The sequence below is a fragment of the Urocitellus parryii genome, chromosome 1 (genome assembly GCF_045843805.1).
Source record: "Urocitellus parryii isolate mUroPar1 chromosome 1, mUroPar1.hap1, whole genome shotgun sequence".
In the NCBI taxonomy this organism is placed as follows: Eukaryota; Metazoa; Chordata; class Mammalia; order Rodentia; family Sciuridae; genus Urocitellus; species Urocitellus parryii.
In genome coordinates this window covers 124,173,818-124,200,302 of record NC_135531.1, presented here as the reverse complement: position 1 = coordinate 124,200,302, position 26,485 = coordinate 124,173,818, and the positions used below count along the sequence as shown (strand labels likewise).

Sequence of the window (26,485 nt, the reverse complement as noted above, 5' to 3'; positions counted from 1 at the left end):
TTTTTGACATTTTAAAGTCAAATACAAAAAACAAGTCAAATAGTTTTTAATACCACATAAACTAGAATTAAAACTGCTTATAAAGAATTGAAAAGCATGTTTTAAAAATGAAAACTGGAGTTTGATAAGTTGTTTCCTTTTGAAAAAAATTCTTGAATTATTATTTTTATTTTTTGTACCAGCTAATGAACCCAATGTTGCTTACTTAACCATTGAACCACATTCTTAGCCCGTTTTTATTTATCTTTTATTTTGAGACAGGGTTTCACTAAGTTGCTGAGGGCCTTGTTAAGTTGCTGAAGCTGACTTTGAACTTAAGATTCTTCTGCCTCAGCTTCCCAAGCTACTGGGATTATAGGCATGTGCCACCTTGCCTGGCTGGAATTTTTTTTTAAAAGCCCCTTTAAAATTAGACGGCAAGGCCAGTCTTCTGTTAAAAGGGAAACTAATGTTGCCATTATTTTGGAGATAGCATAGGTTAATTAGTTAGCCATTTTAGTGTTGAATTCTGAAACTTTTCTTCTAGCTAATCGCAATCCTCATACTACTGTTTCTATAGGAAAATTGATGATAACATCTTGAGAGATAGCTTTTCTATAATAAATTGTGGAAGGCATATTATTTCCCCTAATATTATATACATATACGTACATATGCATACACTTTTAAATCTTTAAAACAGATCAACAGTATTTGCAAAATGAAAGCATTAAATATGTGTAATTTTCGTGTATCAAAATTTTCTTTTTCTTACAAACTTAATGATGTAAGCTTTCAGCTATGAAAAAGATGTAATCATGTGTATGGTTTTTAAAAATCAGTACAGTTGTATTTATAAATGAAAAGCAACAGTTTCTTGTCCTACCCCTTTCTATTTCTGTTCTTTCTAGAAGCATTGACTTTTACTTTTGGGTTGAATGCTTCTGGTGGATACATCAATATTTTAAAATATACTTGTGCCAGTTTTTTGTTATATTAACTTTGGATATTAACATAAGGTTTTAGTTTACCTTGGTGGATATTAGGTGAGGGTTTAGTTTACCACATCTACTATTGACCTCATCCTATCTCCAGCATATTGTATTTTTATTACAATTTTAAGCTATTCTGTTGTTTACTTTTGACACTCTTATATACTTAAAATTATATTTCTGTTGAACATAGAAAATCTCTTGAGTCTCTGTTTGATCGGGTGAGGCAATTAATACTCCCTCTTTTACATTTCTTAATCATTTCTCCAATTTCTGTCCAAATGAACTTGCAAATTAACATTGGTACTTCTATTCCATATTATAACCTTCCAAAGTCTATTTTACTTTTTTATTATTGTTGAATGTAAAAACAGAACAATATTAGTAGCATTTGTTATACAGTATAACCAGGTACCTGTTCTTAACAGTAAAGGCAGGTCTATAGTGGTTAAGATTTTGTTCCCATGTGGCCAATAGAGTCTTTGAAAGTTTCTTGAAGGAGAGAGTGTTCAAATGGATTCTTTTTTTTTCTTAAAGTCTACTAATTGGTCATAAGGTCATAATAATTTAACTTTTTAGATGTGTTTTTGAGCAACACACACTTTCCTGACCTCTTAATTCCTTTTTAAGATTGGTGTTCTGTTAAAAAATTTTTTTTTCGTTTCACATTTAGACTGTTTTTCTTACACATCTACCCTTTTCCCCAACATTTCAATAGTTTTCTAGCCTCCCCACTTCTCATCTGCTTCTTGTTAAACCCTCAGTCTTACTATTCTACAGAATTCTTTTTTCCTATACACTGCTTTCTTGGAAATCTCCACTTTCCCAGTCCAATCTGGATTAGAAGCTCCTTAGACTGCCCAAACAACTTAGTTGAATTCAGTTTCACAACTCTCAGGTTGTATTTATTCTTTCTTGAATCTCATGTTTTATTCTTTCTAGATTTTTATTCTTGCTTTCCTGGTGCATATATTAATTTCTTTTGAAGGGATAAGTTAAGGGGGAGTAAACTTTTTAAGTCCTTGTATGACTAAGGACCCTTCCAGATACTGGATGAAGTTCCTTGGTGTTTTAAGGTCTTTTAATATTTCTAGTAGTCAGGCTTAAAGAAATATCCTCAACACTGTCTTACAAGGCTTTTGTTGAGTATATTTTAGTAATGATATTGTTAATTTCTAAGGGCTCGTGTTCAGTGTGTGTGTGTGTGTGTGTGTGTGTGTTTTAAGTGAAAAATACATTTGCTCCAAAGGGCTCTTTGACTCTCTTTGAGGGCATTAATTAATTCTTCCTTTGACCTTTCGTCTTTATTTTCTAATTCCTGAATTTTTTTCTTCAGGGTCTTTTTTTTTTTTTTTACGTTTAATTTTTTTTTCCAGGTTTTCTTTAGATGTTGAGTGATTCTTGGTTGCCTTTTTTTGTATTTGGGATGGGATAGTAGAGGGGCTTATTATTGATAGTTTTTTTCTTTATGTGAGTGATAGGGACTTTGCTCATAAACTTAGGGCCGTTCAGAAAGCAGTCTGTGGAAGCTTTGCTTAGGATCCAACACCCAAAGCTATCTGCTTGAATTAATAGAAGAACCCTTAGTTATTATTCTCCTTTTCTTATTCTTGTACAGGAAACCCCTGACTGGTAAAGGAGTGAAAACCTAGTGGACATTCTTGAGTTTCATAAACAGACTCTATACAGTTTCATTTGATTTTAGACCTATTCCTTATTCCCATCCACCAGCTTACTTCCTTCACTTGAGGCTTCCCTGTGTTGGGGTAGGATAAGGTGGGCTTTTTTTCCTTACTTAGGCATTCTTTTATAATGTTGTATTGTGTGCCTAATGTCCTAGCAATTTGTTTGAAATGGGATTTCTAGTTAAAAATGAATGTAAACATCTTCACTGAAGACGTTTTATTAAAAAAAAATAAATGCATGAACATAAGAAAGGAAAGAATGGGTGAAGTGGTGAGCCAACAAAATTTGGAAATTATAGAACAGAAGGAGATACTTGATTGTGAGAATGGGGGTGAGGATAAACTTTTCCCTATACTCTGTAAACATAGCACCTCTGTGACCATTGTGTGTGTGTTTTCCCCATACACTAAACAAGCAAGCAGTTCTTCAGTGGATGGTACCTGGGTGTCCTAATTCAATCCAGTTCAAACATTATGTATTTGAAGGTATTGTCATATTCTACAGGTTGAGAGCTCAGTCTCACAAGATCAGTGAGAGTCCAGACTTCTGGAACTATCGCTGGATGGGCTACAAATTAATGGTTCCCTCGACCCACTCCTTGTGTTACAAAGGATGCAGATGAAGAGATGTATGAGGAGAGGTTGTGTCGGAAGGGGCTCCAAGCTCCCATGCCCTCTCTGTCACTCTCCAGGAACTTCCATGTGTTCAGCTTTTCAACCCCCCCACCCCCACCCCCTGCCCCCAATACTCCTAGATTTTTGTGGCAGTTTCATTACTTAGGCATGATTGATTATATAATTGACCTTTGGTGAGTGACAGTACCTTCAGGCCTCCCCTCCCTCACTTGGGGTTGGGACTGAAAGTTTGAGCCTTCCAATCACAGGCTTGGTTCTTCCATGCCAATCACCATCCTGAAGCTATCCAGGAACTCACAGCCATGATTAAACTCATTAGCATAAGAGGACTTTTAACACTGTTGTTTTCTAAGAAATTTAGGAGTTACATACCAGGAAAGGGGGCTAAGACCAAATATATATCTCATAGTATCACAGTGACTTAGCAGATTTGAAATATCTGTATGAGAAACTGTTATAGTAGTGTCAGGTCTATTCCAGTATAAGAGAATACTGAAAAATTAAAGAAATGAATTTATATATCTTCAATGCTGAAAATTCACGGCTCTCTTTTCCTGTTCATCTCCAAAATAGGGAAGAGTCTTCTCCAGGCAATCTAACTTCAGAGGAGACCTAAAGATAGTGACATTAGTGGGATTTCCAGTTAAACAGCTTAGCCTGTATTTCTTCAGTTGTGCCTCATAATTTGACAATCTTCCTAAATAGCTCTGTTGTGTGTCCCAGATATGAGTATCTGAAATACACTTCTTCAGAAAAGAGTGGCTTAAAACTAACAGAAAAGTTATTGGGAAGAATCAGATTATGCAAATCAAAGAAAACTTAAAACTACATTGATCCCCTGAGAGTGACAGTTTTCTATAACCATGAAATAAAAACCCCATACGCTATAAAATTATACCTTAAAAATTAAAATAAACTTTTGGAAACTAAAAATGTGAGAGCAGGGGGGGGAAAATCCACAGTAAATGACTTGAAAGATAAAGAAGTTTCCCAGAAAGTAGAGGGGCAAAGATCAGAGACAGGGAGTATGAGAAGAAACAATCATTAGAGAATTGGTCCATGAGGTCTTTCAGGTATGAATTTGCAAATGAATAGGCCATTGAGTGGCTGTACAGTGGAGTGGATTTTAAAAAAGTGCGGAGAGAGAGAGACACTGGAAAACTTCAGAACACCAGGACAGAAGGAAGATCTCTAGAAGCATCCACACTGAGTGGGGGAAAGGATCAGTGTGAGGATAAAGATATTTTCAGAAGTGCAGTGTCTCAATACTTATCTTCCCTGCATTCTTCTTTCAGAATGTATGGGAGTATGAAAACAAGGTTAATTGAAGAGGAGGAAGACAAGGATATCTACTACAGGATGAAGAAATACGGAACTGGTGGATGCTAGCGAAAGTATAAACTATCAGATCTATTGGCCCTTCTCAAGAGGGAGATCCCCCAAAGAGACCTTTTTCTGATCTGTGTGCTAAAGCCAAAAAAGGAACCTATAAGCAGTCATTTAGGTGGCCATAGTGGACCTGGACTATTTCTGCTGACAATCAAGAAAGGAGCTTCTTACCGCTAGGTGTCCTGTTCTCAAAGATAAGCATAGTTAGTGAAGAGAGGCAAGCCAGGATGTGCAGCAGTTGCACTGGGTAATGAAAGGACAGTATGACAGATATGTACCAGAAGTAGAAGGTAAATGTCATTAATTGGAATATATCACAATATTTAAGGGCAGTCTTTAAGGGTAAACATGGATCTGAATTGACATCTTGAGGGAAAAGTTGGGAAAACTAGTAGAATGTTAAATTAGTGACAGGTACTTTACAGAGAAAATAAAAGCAAAGGCAACAATTTTTAATCATGGGGCAAGTAGGAGATTGTGCAAGAAATAAAGTAATCACAGTTTCACAGTTTACCACATGATTTAGTTGTTAATTGCATTTACAGTCATATGTAAACAGAATGCTCCTCTGTCAAAAGATAAGGTGGCAACAAATTTTAAAGGTCTTGTCTAGAATTGGGCAACACTTACTTCTATAAAGCATCGGAAGTATTCCAGTAAGCTGAGCAGAAGAGATTGGTTTATAGTCAGAAGAGGGCTGGAGACAAAGAATAGAGTGGACTTGCCCTATGGACGTTACTTTCTTTATAAGGCAGGGAGAGGGACATAGAACAATAGAAAAATAATTGATAGCTTAATGTCAGTTTTTTTGTTTTGTAAGAATTAAAGCAAAGGGGACTTCATTTTCATCTGGTTTCATTGTCATTGACTTCGGCCCTTGGGAAATCGGTTATTATCTCCTAACTTTTTGGAAGGTCGGGTAATAATTGAGTTGTCTTGACTTCTTTTTGAAATTTAACTTGTCCATTTGGGGTTTACTGTAAGAGCTTAGTCCAAACCAGTATCGTACTGTAATTTTTATTTAACACATCTAGCTCGGTAATCATAAACTGGGAGTGATTTTGTTCCTCTCAGGAAACACTTGGTAGTATTTGGAGATATTTTTGATTGTCATAACATGGCAGGTAGTTCTGTTGAGATCTAAAAGGATAGGGGCTGGGGTTGTGGCTCAGCGGTAGAGCGCTCACCTAGCATGTGCTAGGCCCTGGGTTTAATCCTCAGCACCACATAAAAAAAAATAAAGATGTTGTGTTCAACTACAATTAAAAAATAAATATATTTTTTTTTAAAAGATCTAAAGGATAGAGGCTACAGATGCTGCTGACCATCCTACAGCACACAGGGCAGCCCCCTTTAATAGAATTACCTTCTTTAGAATGTTGTGCCAACAATGAGAAACTAACCAAAACTGTGATATAATTTTGTTGGAAGAATGGAAAGATGAGAAAGAGTGTGAAGTGTGAGAATAGTTAATCCTTCGTTTTCTATAATTGAAATCAATAGAAAATGTCCCAAACTAAGAAAATAGACACATTGCTTTTTTTTTTGAAAGAGAGAGAGGGAGGGAGGGAGAGAGAATTTTTTAATATTTATTTTTCAGTTTTTTCGGCGGACACAACATCTTTGTTTGTATGTGGTGCTGAGGATTGAACCCAGGCCGCACGCATGCCAGGCGAGCGCCGCCTGAGCCACATCCCCAGCCCAACAGTGGTCTGTTTTTATAGTTCAGTTTTCCACAATTGTAATGGACTATTTATATTCTAATCTGAGCATGCACAGATCAGGGTTGAACCCCAGAGTTCATAAATAATTTTAAGTGGTCATTTTCTAGAGCTGTTGTCCCTCTACTATCTCTAGTGCTATCTCCCTAGTACTTTTGCTTTCCCTGGGGCTCCCTGGCTCCCCTTTTTGGTTTTAGGCTAGAAAACCATGCTGTATATATACCTCATAGAACTGCCCATATCTGGGAACAGCCAGGCAGAGGAAAGACAGAAAAATCAATGGAGATTGGCCTTACCATTTTATAATCAAAATAGCTTTTGTAATTGGAAAGGAAGGTTCTTAAAAGACCTTTAGTTTTCATGCGAAGATTAAACAGATAATGAAACATACTTTTTAGTGAATTATATGAATATATTTGCATATATTCTTGGAAATGTTACATAGATATGGGAGGAAATCGTAAAAGTTGTTTCTTTGCTCACTTTAATTTGTCGATAGCTCTTAAGTTGATTTCTATCTTGTAAACAGAAGATATATAAACTCTTAAATTTGTGAGTTACCTATGATATCTCCTTCCTCTTTGTCTCCCTTTTTAAGACTTATCTTCCCCATGGTAATTTCTTCCAGATATTGTTTGCTTCCTTGAACAGGACTGCTCTTGGTCTCTTTTCTAAGTTGGTGGGTCAGGGGTGAAGCAATTAAATAGTTTAAAATAAATTGTTATAGTTTGTAAATGTAATTTTTTTTTGTGTTTTGTTTTTGACAGCCGATTTATTTTGCATATTCCCAGCGAGGAAAGAGACAATGCAATCCGAGTGTGTTTTCAGATTGAACTTGCCCATTGGTTTTACTTGGATTTCTACATGCAGAACACACCAGGATTACCTCAGTGTGGGATAAGAGACTTTGCAAAAGCTGATATCCTTTTCATTAATATGACTGTCTTTCATTCTTGTTAATAAAATATTTCAGCACAAATTTCCTTTTGCTTGTCTTTGAGACTTTTAACTTACTGGATAATATATCCTTGACTTGTAAATATTGTCAAATATACCTAGGGATGTAGCTGTGTGGCAGAAGGCTTGCCTAGCATCATTGAGGCCCTGGGTTGCCAAAAAAAGTTTTTTGTGTGTGTGTATGACATAATTTAGTAGTCTTATTTCTACATTAGGACTCCTTAATGTACATTGATTGGAAATAAATTTTGGCTTTTTTGTAAATGGCCTATTTTTATAATTGATCTGTTTTTACCTGATTCTGACTGTATCATTTAACTAGGTAATCTTTAAAGAGATGACTTTTCCAATTTATTTAGAAATTTCTTAAATAATTACTGAATATTTACTATGTGCCATACAAGTTAATAATCATGAGTTCTGCAGCCATGTTCCCTCTGTTAGTATCCTGTCTTTCCTGTTAACCAGCTGTGTATATTTGGGCAAATTTTGGGACTCTTCTGTACCTCTGTTTGCTCTTCTGTGGATTGGTCATAATCTTATGGCTTTTCTTCAATAAGCACTCAGTGGTGTGGATATTTAAGATGCTTGAATTCTTTCATCAGTCTAACTTCCCTCTGTCCTTCTCTTCAAAGTACTGGTTAGTCCAGTAATGAATATGTAAGACTCAAAATAATTTGGTTTGTGATTTAAGGAAATCAATTGTCAAGAATTTTAATAAAAAATTAGAAATGATGGTTATCAATTATGGCATGTTCTAAGCTTTTTCAAATTAAATGTATTATCAAATAAAAATGATACAAATTTCTGCTATCATGGTTGAATTGAAGTACTCTTTTTTAAATATGAGGAGGGTAAAAGATTTATGGGAAGATTGATGTCTTTTTATTACTTGTTCATTATGGACTTGGGCAACAACTTAACAGATAATTTTCTTTCTTTTTTTCTTCTTGATTTCATGAAGGTTGTGTTTAGTTAAGGGTGGAAGGGACATTTAGACCATAAGCAAGTAAACCCATAAATAAGGTGTTTTTATGAGTACTACAAAGATGGTGGAAGAGTGATGTGATTAGAAATGGCTGATACTAAGGGACTGGGATTACTTTAGCTAAGGGTCTCTCAGTGTTGGTGTTATTAACATTCTGTTTTAGCTTTTGACTTTTTAAAAATTATCATTTACATAACAGAATTTGCTTTTTTAAAAGTGTACAGTTAGTTGTTCTTAGTATGTCATAGATATGTGGAATGATCATTGTTATCTAATTCCAGAGCATTTTTATCACCCTATGGTGGAAAAAGCCAATTTATTCCCTTCTTCCCTCCCCATGCCATTCATTCACATCCTGGCAGCTGCTGATCTGTTCTCTATCTTTAGCAAATACTTTTTAACTGTAATTGGCAAATGCATTTTGAATAGTAGTCAGTTGGTTCAGTCAATTTGTTTCTTTGTGAGGGTGTTGGAATAGGGAAAAATTGAAAAATGAAGCACATAGTTTCCAAATTTAGTTGGTTAATTTCTCATTTAATATTTTTATCCCTTTTTTCTTTTTCTTTTTTTTTTTTTTTTTTGAGTCAGGACCTTGCTGTCTCCAGATTCCTGCTCTCAAATGATCCTTCTCAGCCTCCACAACAGCTGGGACTCTAGGCTTGTGCAACTACATCCAGTTTGTTTTTCTTTTTAAATAAATTTAATGGATAGAAAAGTTAGATAATTTTTATGATGGAAGTTTCATCTTGTGGGGAGATGGTTGTACCTTAAAAGTACTAGTAACAGCATAGAGAAAAGGAAAAGAAAACAACAAAACTGGATATGTATCCTCCTTATAGATAACCACTGCAAGTTATCTATGTTATTAGGGTCTTTTTACATTAGTTTCTCTATGGTTAAGTTTAAAATGGAAAAAATATCATTCAAAATTTATGCTTTGGTTAGATTTTTTAAAAATCTGTGATGACTTTGTAATACATAAATAAGGACTTTTACTACACATGTAAAGTAGGACCTTTATTGGGAAATACCTTTCAGAATCTTAGAAAGCCCCTCTGGAACCACAGGTGTTGTGGGATGGTTAATGTTATATCCAAATTTTCATCTTTTTTTTTCTTCCCCAAGAGAAGGGAATAATTTTATTGAGATTAGCTTTGTGCCCATCTTTTCATTTTGGTGTTATCATAGATAGTTGACTTTGGGATTTGCCAAAGGCGTTTTTGGTTCTTGTTAGAGCTATAAAGCCAGGACATATTTTACAATACAAAATTGTAGGACTCATAAAATTCCAGTTTAATTAAATGAATTTAATGTTATATGTTTGCCCAAACATCTTGTTTAATGTTAACATGCTTACTTAAAGGTTCTTTTGAGTTTGACATTTCTTATACTACCAATTCTACTACCTTTTCTTAGTCTGTTACAAAAATTCCTGTGTTATGTTGATATCTTTTGACCCTAATGCAAGTGTACAATTTGGGCTTTTCTCTATATCCTAATGCATATATATTAAGTTTCTTCTGTTTTTAGTAACCCACAGTAAGTTTAAGTAGTTCTAGTACAAGTATGGTCTCTGAAATTAAGTGCTAGTATTTCATATATGTGGCCTTGTGAATAATTGAAAATATGCTCATATTATATGTCTTATATTAACATTAAATTGAAAATACAGAGAAAACAAGTTTTTACAGAGGGTTTGGGAATCCTTAAATATAAATTATAATTTTCACCACACTTTTTGTAATTAAGAGGATCACAGTGATGAGGTTTTTGAAGGCACAGAATATCAGAAAGCTGAGCATACCATTTCATGGTTTGGGGTTTTGGATCTTTTTTCCCCCTAGTACTTTTGAAGGCACAGAATATCAGAAAGCTGAGCATACCATTTCATGGTTTGGGGTTTTGGATCTTTTTTCCCCCTAGTACTTTACATTGTCCAATTTTAGGATAGCTTAATACAAAGTTTCTTTTGAAACTTGCTATACATTCCTTAATACCCAGATTTACCTTCCTCTATAATACTTAGTAAATCTAAATCTTTAAAATGATTTCTCATTATAAAATCAATACATATATATGTTTAAGAAATAGAAAAGTAGAAATTAGTGTGTACATCCTAGTTCTACTTTTTAGAATTGACTGCTTTATTTTTTCCTTCTCTTTCTTCCTTTTAGCAGTGTGCATGTACTTGCTTCCTTTTAGCAATGTACTTGTGCTTCTGCTTCTTGCTATCAGTTTCAGAGTCTGTTGACTCTGATGTGATAAATATTTGAGATGTGGATTCCAAGTTCATTTGTGTTAACTCAGGGATCTGGGACTCTTAAGTATTCAAAATTTACTTTTTCTAGGCTAAATGGAGATATTAACAGTGATTTGTTCAAGAGAAAACAAATGTGGAAAAAAGGGTTAAAGTGAAGGTTTGAGTAATTTCATATAAAATACACAGTTGACTTAAATAGGTCTCTTTCTGTAAATAATTTCTCAAGCTGTATTAAGGGAGGAAGTAGCTTCCTTAACACTTATTTATACTCTTCAATCATTGTCCATTTTTGCTGCCTCAAGGTGAAGATGTGGAAAAAATTTTGGATGAATGGAAGGAATATAAAATGGGAGTACCAACATATGGTGCAATTATTCTTGATGAGACACTTGAAAATGTGAGTGTAATAAAAATAAGATTTTTTTAGTGAAATGGTCATCAACTGTCAGTTTTTAGCCTATTAACATTTGTTATATAGTATTCTGAATTAAGAATGAATGAATCTTAGATGTTTAGTACTTGAAAGGCCAAATTTTCCATGTTTTATCTACATTCTGTATTTTAAGATTTTATATTTACTGCAGTTATAGCATAGTGAACATTGTTATTTCATTTTTGAAAAAAATATTTTTAAATACAATGCTTTCCTTTGCACTAATAGTAGTACATTTAGACTCATGGAAGATACCTATACCAAATGAAATGCTACATGAAATTATTGGTGCTAATAGAAAATCACCTTTGATTTTAGAAAAGAGCATAGAAAAGGGGGAGTAAGTTTGATTTTTATTTCTGCTTGTATTGTAGGTACTACTGGTTCAGGGGTACTTAGCAAAATCAGGCTGGGGATTTCCAAAAGGAAAAGTAAATAAAGAAGAAGCTCCTCATGATTGTGCTGCTAGAGAGGTAAGTTATTGAAGTTTGAAACAGTAAATTTGGCTCTTAGTTTCCAAATGTTTTTAAGCTTTGTTAGAGATATTCTTGGACAGTCTTAATACTCTGTCCAAAACTTGAGTACATGAGTTAACTTTTGATGTAACCAGCAGTTGTTTTGTCTGCATCTCTCTGTTGTTCTCATGTGTTTCCATTTTCTTTCATTGTTTATTTTTAAACTTATCTCTTTTGCTTCTTTCTTTATGATGATATATTTTCCATCTTTGACTTAACAATTGGATTGGCAACTGGTAAAACTTTTTGATTATTATATTCCTTGTCTTGTTTTATAATTTTAACTTTTAGACAAGTGTGCAATTCAGGGTTTTCTAAGAAATTGTATTTGTTTCTCAAAAACCTGTTGCAAATTATCCATTTTTTTTTTAAGTCTGTCACCAGCTAGCTTTGTCTATAGGACCTGAAGTTTAGAATGGATATCTCAAATTTGTTCTTACTTAAAATTCTATTTTACCAGTTAGCTGTAGTCCATAGTAGTCTCTGAACTTTAATATCAACAAATGTTATTATCATTCATTGGCATTAATTAATTATACTTTGAGTACTGTGTACTACCCATTTATTTATTTTTAGTTGTTCATGGACCTTTATTTTAATTATTTATATGTGGTGCTGAGAATCAAATTCAATGCCTCACACATGCTAAGCAAGAGTTCACCACTGAGCTACAGCCCTAGCCCCAGTTTTTTATTCTTTATCACAGTATAATTTATCCTTAAGATTTGAGAAGTTGACCTGAAGGAAATATGATATAATTGAAAGAAGACTGGCTGAGGAGCAGAAAGACTTTTATTTCGGTATAGGCTTTGTTACTTAATAGACTAGAGTCTTTGGGGAAGTCATTTAACCTCTGTAAAATGAATCTGTTTATTTATTTATTTATTTGGCACTGGGAATTGAACTCAGGGGCACTCAACCACTGTGCCACATCCAAATGAATTTATTAGCCACATCTAAATGAATTTATTAAAGAGAGTCACTCTCATGGGTTTTTCATAACTAGAAGTATTATTCTTGAGGAAAAAAAACTAAAGTGATAGTGATTTCGAGGTTTTTTTTTTTAAAGATGGTAATATGGATTTGGGGGCATGTTTTATTAGAAGCCATTGCCTTATATGTTTTGTAGTAGTGTATTGCCTAGTTTAAATTTGCATATAACTGTTAGGAATAAAAGTTCAAATTCTTAGAAACTACTAGTGGTTAATTTACCACAGAAAAACTGTTAGTGGGATTTACTTTGGAGCAGGATTAAAAGAATGATTAGAAATACTGTGTATTTTAAATTCAGTCTGAAGCAAGTTAGTATTTCTACAGCTTATAGATAGAGTGATTGTATTCAAGTAAGTGAAGGTTTATGTACAACCTGTAAAACCAAAACTTGTTGGGGAGAAGGTGGGAAGTTAACACATCCCCTGAGAGCTTTTCCTTTGCTTTCTGTAGGTGATGGGGGTACAATGGAGCAGTTTCTTTATATCCTCCAACTTAGTAATTCTCTTACTCATAAGAAAGGACAAAATAAGTACCGTGATATACTACTTAGAGGAATTGATCTGCAGTCAAGTACATGTAGTTAGACTACTCTTAACCCAGCAAGGAAGTCATCAAGTTCTGGAAAGGTTCCATTAATTGGAATTGACAGAAATTTAGGTTCAACTGGGTGCAATTTCTATAATTGAATCTTCTTGGATGAACATGGGGAAAATCAATTATCTCAGCTTACAAAACTGAACTGCCCCATACCCAAGGCATTTAATGCATCCTTGCTAGCACCCTTCTCCCAACAAGTTTTGTATACCATATTGTAAAGAGTCAGAACAATGTAGAAATAGGATATTTAAGGAAAGACAGAAGAGCAGTTAACTAGTCAATTGAAGCATTCAGTTTTCTTTTTGGTTTATCTTAATTTTCTGCTCTGGGTTACTAAGATAAAAGATTTCTCTGTCCATGTAGTAATAATTTTAGTAATAATTATAACTCATCAGAGTTTGTAAGAAAATAAATAAACTTTATTCTTAAGGCATGAGAATTGGGACAATAGAGTGTGGATGATAGGACCTAAGGCGAGTCTTCTGGGAGGGAAGATAACGAAAAGTTGAGTGTTCTTAATCCAGAAAACTCCAAAATCTGAAACACTTTTGGTTGTAAGCAGTTCAGAAAGGAGATACTAAACCTGTGTTACAGGAGACTGTTATTTCCATTTTAGAGATGTGGAAATTGAGAAACAAAGCAGGTAAGTAACAAGCCTAAGGTCTGATAGTAAGCAACACAACAGGAATATAAAGCTTGATAATGGCTTTAGAGTCCATATACTTGGTGACTGTAATATAATTGCTACTCAGGGTAATTTATAAATGGGTAAACATTTATGAAAATAGAAGGAATTATTTTAAAAATATATCTATGTCTATCTATCTATATTTTAACATTTACCTGTTTGTTTGAGTGAACATGAATTTGTTTTTTCCCATTGGAGAAATTTGTTTTTCTGTGAGGGAAGCACGGACATTCTGAGGAGCCAGAGTCCCTTAATTTCAAGGGAAAAAAATGTTTCCCTGTGTCTTTTTTTTTCCTCTTTTAAAATGTTTAATAAAAAACATTATAGTTATACGTACTAGTGGGGTTCATTTTGACATATTCATAGATGCACGTAACACAGTTTGCTCCATTTCAGTCATATCCTCTTGTAAAGGAACTTGGCAGAAAATATTTTACTTTAATATCTATAGTTTTTTGGGTTTTGCTCTCATCCCTGATTTTTAAATTGTCACATTTTTCATATAAAGAGAAAGTTTTAGGGAATTAAGGTGGAGTGCTTTAGTTGTTTGAGCAATCATAATATCACAGGTTGGGTGTTTTAAGCCATAGAAATTTGTTTCTCATCAGTTGTGGAGACTGGGAATCCAAGATCAAGGTGCCAATTGATTGGGTTCCTGGTGGGGGCTCTCTTCTGGCTCGTGGACAGTAACTTTCTAGCTGTGTGTTCACATGGTCTTTCCCCAGTCGTGTGCTTACATGCTTCTGGTGTGTCTTCCACTTATAAAGGTACCAGCCCTATCAAATTAGGATCACACTGGTATGTGTCTTATTTAACCTTTATGACTCCTTTATGTTCTTCTAACTATAGTCATAATGGGAGTTAGACATTCAACCTGTGAATTCTTTTTTGGTGGTGGCAGGGGGAGGGTGGATAGGATGCAATTCAGTCCATAACAGTTGCCATTTTTGAGTAATGAAAAATATTCAACTAGCAGTTAGAAATGTAATATGTCTTTCTGCCACTTGGTGGTACTATAGTATAATAGAAGAAGCACTGTCTGAAAGCAGGAGACCATTAATTAAATCTTAGTTGAAAACCAGATTGTTACCCATTCTTCATAATAGTTTATTAATACTTCGCTTTTTAAATTTTCACTCATATTAATATGAAGGGAGAGATTTTTGTCCTGTTTTCTAACTACTATTACTCTTAGTTTGATGTCTTAAAACACTTTTCCCTTGCTTTTAAGGTATACAGTGATACCATAGGGTGCTTATCCTTATTTAAGTTGATAGTAAAGTTTTTTGGTTGTTTTGGGTTTTTTTATGTGTGTGGTGCCGGAGATTTAACCTAGAGCTTCACGCATACTACTAGGCAAATATTCTGTACATCCCCAGCCTGATAGTAAAGTTTTTATTTGGGTTTTTATAGCATTCCTAGTTTTATTAATGTCAGTATTTCATTATATATGGTAGTGTGCTGTTGTTTTGTTATGCTGTAGCAGAATTCGAAACATTCTTGAGAGCTCTGTTTGTGGGTTGATGTTCAAGAAGTGGTGGCAAACAAACTTCTCAAAAAGGTATGAGTCAATACCAGTGAAAAGCTAAGGGCAGTCATGTATAGTGGTTCCCAATCTTCTCTTAACTTTTGGTTGACCATTGTTAATAGGGTTCTTTCTGATCAGTTTTAGTGAAAGTAGAATAAGGGCAGAAATAGGAAAATAATGTTTTAGATATTGTTGAAAACAGGTGTTAGGAAAACCTCAAGTGTATTTTTGTTATTATGGTAAAACATCAATTGCTTTTGAGAACAGGCAAACCATACTTGGCACTTCACTTGTGGTCTCAATATTTTATAATTTTGCTTATTATTTGGCAAAACAACATCTTGTGTTGTGGTGAAGTTGACTGCGTTTACACAGATTAATTAATAGCATTTATATAGAGGAACTCTGATTTCTTTTCTTGTGGTAGGCTTATAGGATAAAGATTATAGGAAGAGCATTTCATTGTCTTTTTGCACTGTTGCTTGTTTGGGTAACGTTTTTTAACATTTTGTTTAGGTGGGTATTTTTATCTGATAAATTTTTTTGTGTGTGTGGTGCTGGGAATTGAATCTGGGGCCTTGTGCATGCAAGGCAAGCACTCTGCCAACTGAGCTATATCCCAGCCCCTATCTGATAACATTTGTTAAGTTAAAACTGTTCCATATTTCCAGGAAAATGCACTGTGTATCATAATGAAGGAATAGATTTTGATTTTCAGGATCTATGGTGTTTAGGTTTTTAATCTTTAGTATTTGTACATAAGGTCAGTCATTAAAACCTTTTCTTGGTAAATATTTTTTTAATACCTTTATTTGGTTTTTATGTGGTGCTGGAGATTGAACCCAGTGCCTCACATATGCGAGGCAAGTGCTCTACCACTGAGCCACAACCCCAGCCTTCTTGGTAAATATTTGATGAGAACAAATGTGTAATTTTGGAGGCAAATTGTCTTTATCATATAGAATAAAGGAGAAGTTTTGTCTTTGGCTTTTGTAGGGATGAAGGGAAAACTCCTTTGCTCGTTGAAAGTTTACTAGAATTAATTGACAACAGATTTAACAGGAGAAAAATATAAATTTATTTAATGTACATGGGGGAAATCACAATAGAGTGATTACCCACTAACTCTGTAAGGTTTAGATGCAGTTGACTTTCAGAGGACCTGAATGATCTTTTGGAGGAACAGATATGCCAAGACAACTCTACCATTTATTAAAATGATTCTCTTTGGAAGAATTAATGGATCCAAGGAGGTGAACATAGTTTGTGACAAAGCCTCTCCAGGTGGGATTCCATTCCTCAATCTTCCTTTGTGGAATATGAATTCAATTAATGAAACCTCAGGAAGTGGACTGAAGGCAATTATTTTGGGGGACTGTTTTTGTAGGCGGATAAGGGAATATTGAATAAGGCCTTTTTCAGTGTCCTGTGGGCTGCAAGGGCTTTTAATTTAAAATAGTGTACTGGAGTGAAATTCTCTTTGTGATGAAATTCTCTGGGCTCCTTCATTTTATTCTGGATTTGGTTGTATAGGGCTTGAAGCACCCTGTGTGAGTGCTGGTGGCTATTTTCATGTTGACCTATACCTCTTCTTCCTGTGTAATTCTTGGCTGTAGCCATTTGTATGTTTAAATGGGATATCTTCTTTTGAATCTACCTGGCAAACTTCAATTTGTCTTTTAAGTCTTAGCTCCAGTGTATCCAGCAGAATAGGTCATTCATGACAACTCTGCCCAAAGCTGTTAGGTAACCTTCTCCTACCTCTTTGTATTAACATTGATTTATAATTATGTTTTTCGTTTTTAGACTGAACTCTTTAAAGGGAAGTGCTTGATTTATTCATCCCTGAGTTCAGTGCTTAGGATAGTACCTGTGACTTACTAAGCACACAGTACATATTTAAATGAATTTACTGAAAGGTCTAAACATGTTAGTAAGATGTGACTCCATAAAAACTGCATTAATAATGAGAGTTCAAATATAGAGAAAAATAGAGTAATACAAAGAATAGGTTCGCTAATTTTTTTTTTTTTTTTTTAGAAAGAGTGAGAGAGAATTTTTTAATATTTATTTTTTAGTTTTCGGCGGACACACATCTTTGTTTGTATGTGGTGCTGAGGATCGAACCCGGGCCACACTGATGCCAGGCGAGCGCGCTACTGCTTGAGCCACATCCCCAGCCCACTAATTAATTTTTTGCAATATTTACTTTGTTACTTTTGAATATATGCATGGTTTTTATTATTGCTGAATCCTTCAAGAGGAAATAGCATACCTAATGTCCCTTTGCTCCTAACTACTTTTAAGAACAAGGAATTCTCTTGGGGTAATGGCCCTGTAATTTATCAAATTCAGGAATCTAACATTGATATGGTACTGTTATGTAATGGACACTTCATATTCAAATCCACTAATTACTCATTTTGATCCTTTAAAAGTTTCCACCCTCTCACCCATCCAAGATCCTACTTAGGTTCATTTATTACATTTGCATTTAATTGATTTATTTATCTCTTCAGTTTCCTTTAATCTGAAGTAGTGCCTTAGTCTTCCTTCTGTACTGTTTTTTAAATTAATGATGTATTCAGTTAGATAGTATTTGTAACACAAAGATCACAGAACTCTGCCCACAAAGGATTTTGTATTACACAGTTTACTTTTAGTTTAGTTTCTAATTATTATACAGCTTTACATGACTAGTTGTGTATAATTATTTCTGATAACTCAAAGGGAATTAAAGAGGCAAACTGGAGCTTCTGGGTATTTGAATAAACAGAGTTTCCTGAAGAATGGCATACTTTCTCCCATACCTCACTAGATGCATCTCTTCAGCTGTATCCTTAATAACAAGCTGGTAAATATATTAAAAAGAAAAATTAAGAACCATAAATGAGGTATTTTTAAAACTGTTTTTGTTTTGAAGCTAAAATACCTGAACTACACTAATGTTAACAGATAAATCATTTTTATATATGCATATTCTTGTGAAACCACCAGTGGTGCACCACAGAGGAGTCTTTCCTGACCCTTCCCATTCAATACCCACTTATTCCTTACTTCCTGAAGACTCACTGTTTTGACTTCTACATTGCTTCCTCTTAAACTTCATACAGATAGAATTTTGCAGTAGGTACTTGTTTTAGTCACTTTTTTTTGGTTGTTGTTGTTGTTGTTGTTGCTGTGACTAAAAAATCTGACCAGAACAATTGTAGAGGAGAGTTTATTTAGGGGCTCATGGTTTCAGAGGTCCATTCTTTGGGGCTCCAGTTGAGGCAGGATATCATGGCAGAAGAGCATGGCAGCGCGGAAAGAGAATGGCAGATGGAAGTAGCTAACATGATCAGAAAGCAGAGAGAGTCCACTGACCAGGTACAAAATATATACCCCCAAAGCCACACCCCAGTGCCCACCCCCTCCAACCAACCATGGTTACCACTAAGTTAATCTCTATCAGGGGATTAATTCACTGTTTGGGCCAAGACTGTCAAAACCCAATCATTTCTCCTCTGAAATGGGGACAGCTCACATCTAAACCATAACAGTATTTTGTGTTTGACTTCTTCAGCTCAATTTAATTCCAAGAGATCTCCCTTTGTTGCATGTATTTAGTACTTGCTTCTTTTTATTGTTCTATGTATTCCAATGTACATATATATCACAGTTCTTTGTTTTATGCATTGCATTGATTTCAGTTTTTGCTACTATAAATAGAACTGTTGTAGACCTGGGTGCTGTGGCATATGCCTGTAATCTCAGCAGCTCTGGAGGATGAGGCAGGAGGATTATAGGTTTGAGGCCAGCCTTAGCAATTTAACAAGACCCTGTCTCAAAATAAAACAAAAAGGGCCAAGGATGTATCTCAGTGTTAGGTGCCCCTGAGTATCATCCTCAGTAATCCCCCACTCCCCACAATAAATGCTGTGACATTCATTGTATAACATTGTTATACATGTCCTTTAATGGAAATAAATCCGTATTTCTTTAAGACTGGATTTGCTGAGTCACGGAGAGGCTGCTATTACTAGTTTTCTAAGTGGTTGTACCAATTTACATTCCTAACAGCAATGTAGGAGAATTCTAGTTGTGCTGCATTCTGCCCTATACATCAAATTATCAAATTAAATTTTTTGTAATGGTGTGTAACATTATGGCTTTAATTTGCATTTTCCTGAAGTTTAAGGATATTGAATGCCTTTTCATGTTCTTAATCGTTTGATTGTCTCATTCATTAAGTACCCATCTATGTGCTACCCATTTCTTTAATGACAGATTTCTTGTCTTCTTGTTATATACAGATTTTTAATATATTCTGAATGTGAGTGTCTTGTAAGTGGTTTATATTTTCCCTGTTGATTCTCTTAATGGTGTATCATTGATGAAAAGAAACAGTTTCATGATCATTAACATGTAAACTCCTAGGTAACTAGCCTTGTTATAAACGTAAATAATTTCATGATCATAGACGTGTAAACTTTTAGGTAAACTAGTCTTGTTGTAATTAGAATCCATAAAGATTAATTTTAATGAGTTTTGTTTTGTTGGTGTTGGGAGTTTGACCCCAGAGCCTTGAGCATACCCTCTGATACTCATCTGTTCCCCTAACCCCATCAAAACATTTTTAAGCTCTGTCTTAAGCAATAGATTAAACCTTAATTTCAAAGTAAAGGAAAAAACCAAAGCATCTGGTTGTTCTTTTGCTCTAATGGAAATGCTCAGACAGCATGCATGAGTCATGAAACAAATCCACATAATTTACTGTTTGCTTACATTGTTTTAAGTGTGTAAATGTTAAAACTTGGGGAAGTGAGAAACAACGAAACCTCTAACACCAAGCCTTTAGAATTTTATGCTGGGAAAGGTATATTGTTTTAATATGTTTGAACTTCAGCAATAAGCTCTACATTAGACTGTTTCTATATTTACCTGCAATGTCAGTGTTACATATAGAGAAACAGTACAAAACAATTTTTTAACATATACTACTTCTGAATCTAGTCTTATTTCTGGAAGTAGTAAATACAAATAATCTCATTTTCTGAATTTTTCTTTGAGATAAATATATTTTAATGGACTAGATGTCTAAAAGCTAAAATTGAAAATTTCATCCAAATTTATTATTCCTAGGTCTTTACTAAAGGATAGTTTTGAAGTGAGCGTATTCATCGAGTTCTTAAAAAATTACAAAAGGTATAACGTACTTATGAGTATACATAAATAATGATACAAATGGTTTGGGTGTTGGAGAGTTTAATTGGAAGTCCCAGACCACACATTTCTGAGAGAAGTATAGATGTGCCCTTACTGAGGAAAGTAGAAAGAATACACGTGACTAATCAGACAAAGGAAAAAGACAAAGGGATTGGATAGAAGTAGCTCTTTCATAACTATACTTTGAAAAAAGAGGCCTGTGCTGGTGTTTAGTCTGTCTCTCTGATTTGTTAGGAGGTGTTAAAACTATAGAGAAGAGGAAGAGCTCTGTCATCAAAGATTCACTGTCGTTTCTAACCCCTGAGAATGCACAAGTCCCCCTGTAGATTTTGGAGGTCAAATGGGGAAAAACTTTTTCAGTAATGTGGATGTTAATAAATGGAGACTTAAGGCTAGAATAAAGTAATGATTTTTTATTTTAAACCAAATTACAGTATGTTAACAGACAGTATGACTTCCATCTCTGGTTAAAGGAAAATGAAAGGTTTAGATGTAACATTAATTCTCGAGATTAATTCCCATTCCCCTGGTTTTTCTTTTTCCTACTCCCTCAGCCTTTGAGGCATAGTCAAGGCAAGGCAGTTTTAGAACCATTAATTCAGTTCCTTTTATTTCTTCCCTCTTTCTCTTGTTAGTTACCATGTAGGTCTTTCCACCTTCCCCATTTATACTTCTCACGGTTCTTTTCACTTCTTTTGCATAAATGCTATCTCATCCCCAATACCAGGTATACATGCATACAAATGTGAATGTAACTTTACCTTTGGAAACTGTTTGTTTAATGAGCTTCTATCACAGTTCAACTTTCATGTTTGAAAAATAGTTGTATTTGTAGCTTGATATGTGTTCAAATTTTTGGACTTTGTAAATAAAATCTATATGTGGTCTCCAGTAGGTATTTTTTACAGATTGAAAGTCATTGATGTATTCTAACATCTGCCTTCATTTAATAGATTAAGAAAGTAAATAGATTTTTTCCATAATCAGTTTATTAGAGGCAGAGCTAGAACTAGACTTGTAATCTTCTCTCTTTAGTTTTTTCATTTTAATTACCTGGATATTTCTGAATTTTTGTCTTTGAAATAAATTTTGATGAACTAGAGTCATAACAGTTAAAATTGAACATTTCATCCAAATTTATTTCTAGGTCTTTGAAGAAACTGGTTTTGATATCAAAGACTATATTTGTAAGGATGATTACATTGAACTTCGAATCAATGACCAACTTGCTCGTTTGTACATCATTCCAGGAATTCCAAAAGACACTAAATTTAACCCAAAAACTAGAAGAGAAATTCGGGTATGTAACAGTTGAGAATATTTGCATGTTGCTGAACAGTATCCTATTGAATAATGTGAGAAATTCCTTTTAGTAAGTCATTGATAATAATTAACTAAATGAATTTTTTTTTTTTTTTGGCTTTCAGAATATTGAGTGGTTCTCCATTGAGAAATTGCCCTGTCATAGAAATGATATGACCCCCAAATCCAAACTTGGCTTGGCACCTAACAAATTTTTTATGGCCATTCCCTTTATCAGGTTTGTTCGTATATGTTGAACTATAAAACCAATCTTCATGATTCTGATATTTAACATTTTAAAAGTGAAATTTTTAATGTTTCCATAGACCATTAAGGGACTGGCTTTCTCGAAGATTTGGGGATTCCTCAGATAGTGATAATGGATTTTCCTCTGCTGGTAGCACACCCGCTAAACCCACTGTGGAAAAATTGAGGTAAAGAAATATGTTTATGAAATTCATGAGAGTTTGTAGTACAGTAGCATTTTGATTCTAAAGTTTGTAGAGGTATAAGATTCCTTCTTACAGGTACTATTTTGTTACTGATCTCATCAATAATAGAAGATTTTTAAAGCCTTTTGTTGTTGTAGTTGGACACAATACCTTTATTTTATTTATTTATACTTTTAGGTGGTGCTGAGGATCAGACTTGTATGTGCTAGGCAAGTGCTCTACAGCTGAGCCACAATCCCACCCCTTAAAGCATTTTTGATGAGATGAAAAAGGTTAATTGAAGTTGGAAAGTAGCTTTAGGCACATTTTTAAATGGAACACCCAAGAGGATACCAGCTTTTTAGATGGACAGATGTAACACTAGGAAAAGAAAAAAAAGTGTATGTTTATGGTATGTTCATGTTCTACTTTAGAAATGAGTTTCTGAAGATGGTTGAATGGGGTTATGTTGAGGTCTGTTTTTGTATAGGGAGATGGGATGCTGATGAATAGATTCAAGGATAGAAATGAGACTTGGGCTTCCTTTTCTTTTCTTTCTTTCTTTTTTTTTTAACATCTTTCTTAGCATCAATTATGTATTATTAAGAGAGACTATTACATGGATGTGAACCATGAAGAGTATTTACTTGCTTGTAACTTAATTGCATCCAGATCACAATCATAGTCAATTGGGAGTAACTTGCTTAAATAGGGATATATTTTTGCAATCAAATTGTCATAACTTTGCCTTTGTTAAATTCAGAGGGAGTCAATTTTTGCTTTTTCTGTAATCTGCATGTACTGATTTATTTTTGTAGAAGTTCAAAAATTAAAAAATAGGAGTAAACCACATCTGTAGTTAGTATTTTTTTCAAATATGTAGCACTTCATTTCAGCTGGGTTTTATGAGGACAAGAGCTTGGACCAAATGCTTTAAGAATTGTTTCTGCCTTTCAGAGTCTATGATTGTAACTACCAAATTAAATTCCACTGGAAATAAGTAAAATTGTGGAAGGAATAAGAACGCAGTTGGTATTAAAAGGAAATAAAGAAATTACTAAAAAAGTTATGAAATGTTACGTTACAGTGTTTCTTTAAAAATGTGTGTATGTCATCTTTGGGAGAATCTTTTAGGGTTTGTGTTCTTGTTGAGGGGGTAGAGACGATAAAGCAATCTGTAACCAAATAGAGGTTGCATATGGAAGTGGTAATGCTGATTAATTAGCATGCTGATTAATGCCTATGATGATGTGTTGGAGGAAATGTCTCAATTTTATCTAAATAAAGGATAGAAACACTGAGGTTTTATTGTAGGTCTTAAGTGGAAAAGGAGTAGAATATTTAAGTATTATTCTGAAGTAATCTTACTGTGATGTGGTTTTGGGCATCAGTGACTATATATGTCTTATAATAATATTTTTTATCTGATATTGCAAACTGTTATTTCAGGAATCAGTTTTTTTTTTTTTTGTATAATTTGACATGGGATCTTAATTTAATTTACTCATCCTTTGTCTTATGCCCCTGAATTTTTTGCTTTAGAAAATAACTTTATTTCTCAGATCTTCTTGTATCATGGGTGAAGTTCATAACTGACCTGTGTGAATAAAATTCCATACTTGAAGCCTTCTAGTAAGAATCTGAATTGTCTGTTCTACTATTAGAGGAAAAAGTTCATGTATAGTTCTTTAACTTACTTTGTTTCAACTAAATTTAGAAAGAATTACTTCATATTTTAAAGAATATAATACTTATAGGAAGGAGATGGTATGGATAATTAGAAAAATCTGGGATGAAAAACAATAGGTTATAATTTGTTCAAGAAAGTTTTTGAACAACAACATGCATCTCTTTAGGGGCAGGGCATAAAATAATAGGCAAACAGACAAGAATCTTTACCCTCCTCAAGCTTATATTTTGCTGGGGAGAGATACACAATAAATAAGAAAATGAAATATGTAGTCTGTAAGTCAGATTGTCAAGGTGTTAAAAAATTATAAATAAAATTTTATCATCTGATTTTTATTTTTTAAATCTTGGTGTAGTCGAACCAAATTCCGCCACAGTCAGCAATTGTTTCCTGAAGGTTCTCCTGGCGACCAGTGGGTAAAACACAGACAGCCACTGCAGCAAAAGCCATACAATAGCCATTCTGAAATGTCTGACCTTTTAAAAGCAAAGGTGAGTGATATACATTTAAAATTTTTGAGTAATTTACATCATTTGGCATTGAAGTTATTCTTTTTTATTTCTAATTCTAATTTGTTATATATGACAGCAGAATGCATTACAATTCATTATACATAGAGCACAATTTTTCATATCTCTGGTTTTTTAGAAAGTATACTCAAACCATTTGTGTCTTCATACATATACTTAGGGTAATGATACCCATCTCATTCCACCATCTTTTTTACCCTTGTGCCCCCTCCCTTCCCCTCTCACCCTTTTGCTCTATCTAGGATTCCTCTAATCCTCCCTAAGCTCCCCCTCCCAACCCCATTATGAATCAGCCTCCTTATATCAGAGAAAACATTCGGTGTTTGTTTTTTTTGGGGGGGATTGGTCAACTCCACTTAGCATTATATTCTCCAACTTCATCCATTTACCTGTAAATGCCATGATTTTATTCTCTTTTTTATTGCTGAGTAATATTCCATTGTGTATATATGCCACATTTTTTTTAATCCATTCGTCTATTGTGGGGAGCCAGTCTCACAAGTGACTGGGCAACTCCCGGTTTGGGTCTGAGGCGTTCTGACTGTGTCGGAACTTTCCCGGCCCTCTCCTGATGAGAGAATCCGTCCGTGTGGGGGTGTGACTGACCACTGACTCTGGGGGCTCAATCATTGACCCTGACCTTGGAGTGCGGCCCCCCCTCAACCTTCATTGGATGGTTCTCCCCTGAATTTCTTGTTCCCCAGTAAAAGGCTACTCCCTGGCGTGCTCGCTCTCTCTCTCTCCTGCTAGCCCTGGGTAATCCTTGCTGCCCTACTGGTGGTTCGAGGTGGGAGCCAGAGAGGGGAGCCGTCTTGGACCTGGTCATAGAATAAGGTAACTGAGTCTGTGTGTTTTATTTCGATCTCACTAGCTAACTTTTATGCCAAGAACCTCATTAATGAAACCATTGCGCTGGCCGCATGGTAGAGTCTATTGAGGGGCATCTAGCTCGGTTCCACAGTTCAGCTACTGTGAATTGTGCTTGCTATAAACAATGATGTGGCTGTGTCCTTGTAGTATGCTGTTTTTAAGTCCTTTGGGTATAGACCGAGGAGAGGGATAGCTGAGTCAAATGGTGGTTCCATTCCCAATTTTCCAAGAAATCTCCATACTGCTTTCCATATTGGCTGTACCAGTTTGCAGTCCCACCAGCAGTGTATGAGTGTACCTTTTTCCCCACATCCTCGCCAACACTTATTGTTATTTGTATGCATAATAGCTGCCATTCTGACTGGAGTGAGATGAAATCTTAGAGTAGTTTTGATTTGCATTTCTCTAATTGCTAGATATGTTGAACATTTTTTTCATATATTTGTCAATTGATTGTATATCCTCTTCTGAGAGGTGTCTGTTCAGTTCCTTGGCCCATTTAATGATTAGGTTATTTGTTGTTTTGGTGCTTAGCTTTTTGAGTTCTTTATATACCCTAGAGATTAGTGCTCTATCTGTGTGAGTGGCAAAAATTTGCTCCTAAGATGTAGGCTTTCCTCCAACACATCATCATAGGCATTAATCAGCGTGCTAATTAATCAGCATTACCACTTCCATATGCCACCTGTATTTGGTTACAGATTGCTTTATCGTCTCTACCCCCTCAACAAGAACACAAACCCTAAAAGATTTTTCTGAGAAGAAGCTTTTGAGTTTGAATCTACCCCATTTATTGATTCTTGATTTTAATTCTTGTGCTATAAGAGTCTTATTAAGGAAGTTGGGGCCTAATCCAACATAATGGAGATTTGGGCCTACTTTTTCTTCTGATAGGCACAGTGTCTCTTGTTGAATTCCTAGGTCCTTAATCCACTTTGAGTTTTGTGCCTGGTGAGAGAGGGGGGTTTAATTTCATTTTGTTGCATATGGATTTCCAGTTTTCCCAGCACCGTTTATTGAAGACGTTATCTTTTCTCTGATGAATGTTTTTGGCACATTTGTCTAATATAAGATAACTGTAGTTATGTGGGTT

At 34.7% G+C, this 26,485-nt stretch overlaps 1 protein-coding gene across 2 annotated transcripts in view; it reads left to right on the top strand.

The window, feature by feature from the left end:
• The window catches only part of Dcp2 (decapping mRNA 2), a 45,404-nt gene that overhangs the window by 3,340 nt on the left and 15,579 nt on the right, over positions 1-26,485 (top strand). For both annotated transcript variants that reach the window (XR_003300017.2, XM_026380347.2), the window contains exons 2-8: positions 7,170-7,321; positions 10,877-11,004; positions 11,415-11,513; positions 21,717-21,869; positions 21,997-22,109; positions 22,198-22,305; positions 24,348-24,483. Coding sequence is in view for 1 of the 2 variants with exons in the window: in XM_026380347.2 (XP_026236132.1) it covers positions 7,170-7,321; positions 10,877-11,004; positions 11,415-11,513; positions 21,717-21,869; positions 21,997-22,109; positions 22,198-22,305; positions 24,348-24,483 (889 nt within the window). In the remaining variant the exon portion in view is untranslated. The remainder of the gene's footprint in view (positions 1-7,169; positions 7,322-10,876; positions 11,005-11,414; positions 11,514-21,716; positions 21,870-21,996; positions 22,110-22,197; positions 22,306-24,347; positions 24,484-26,485) is intronic.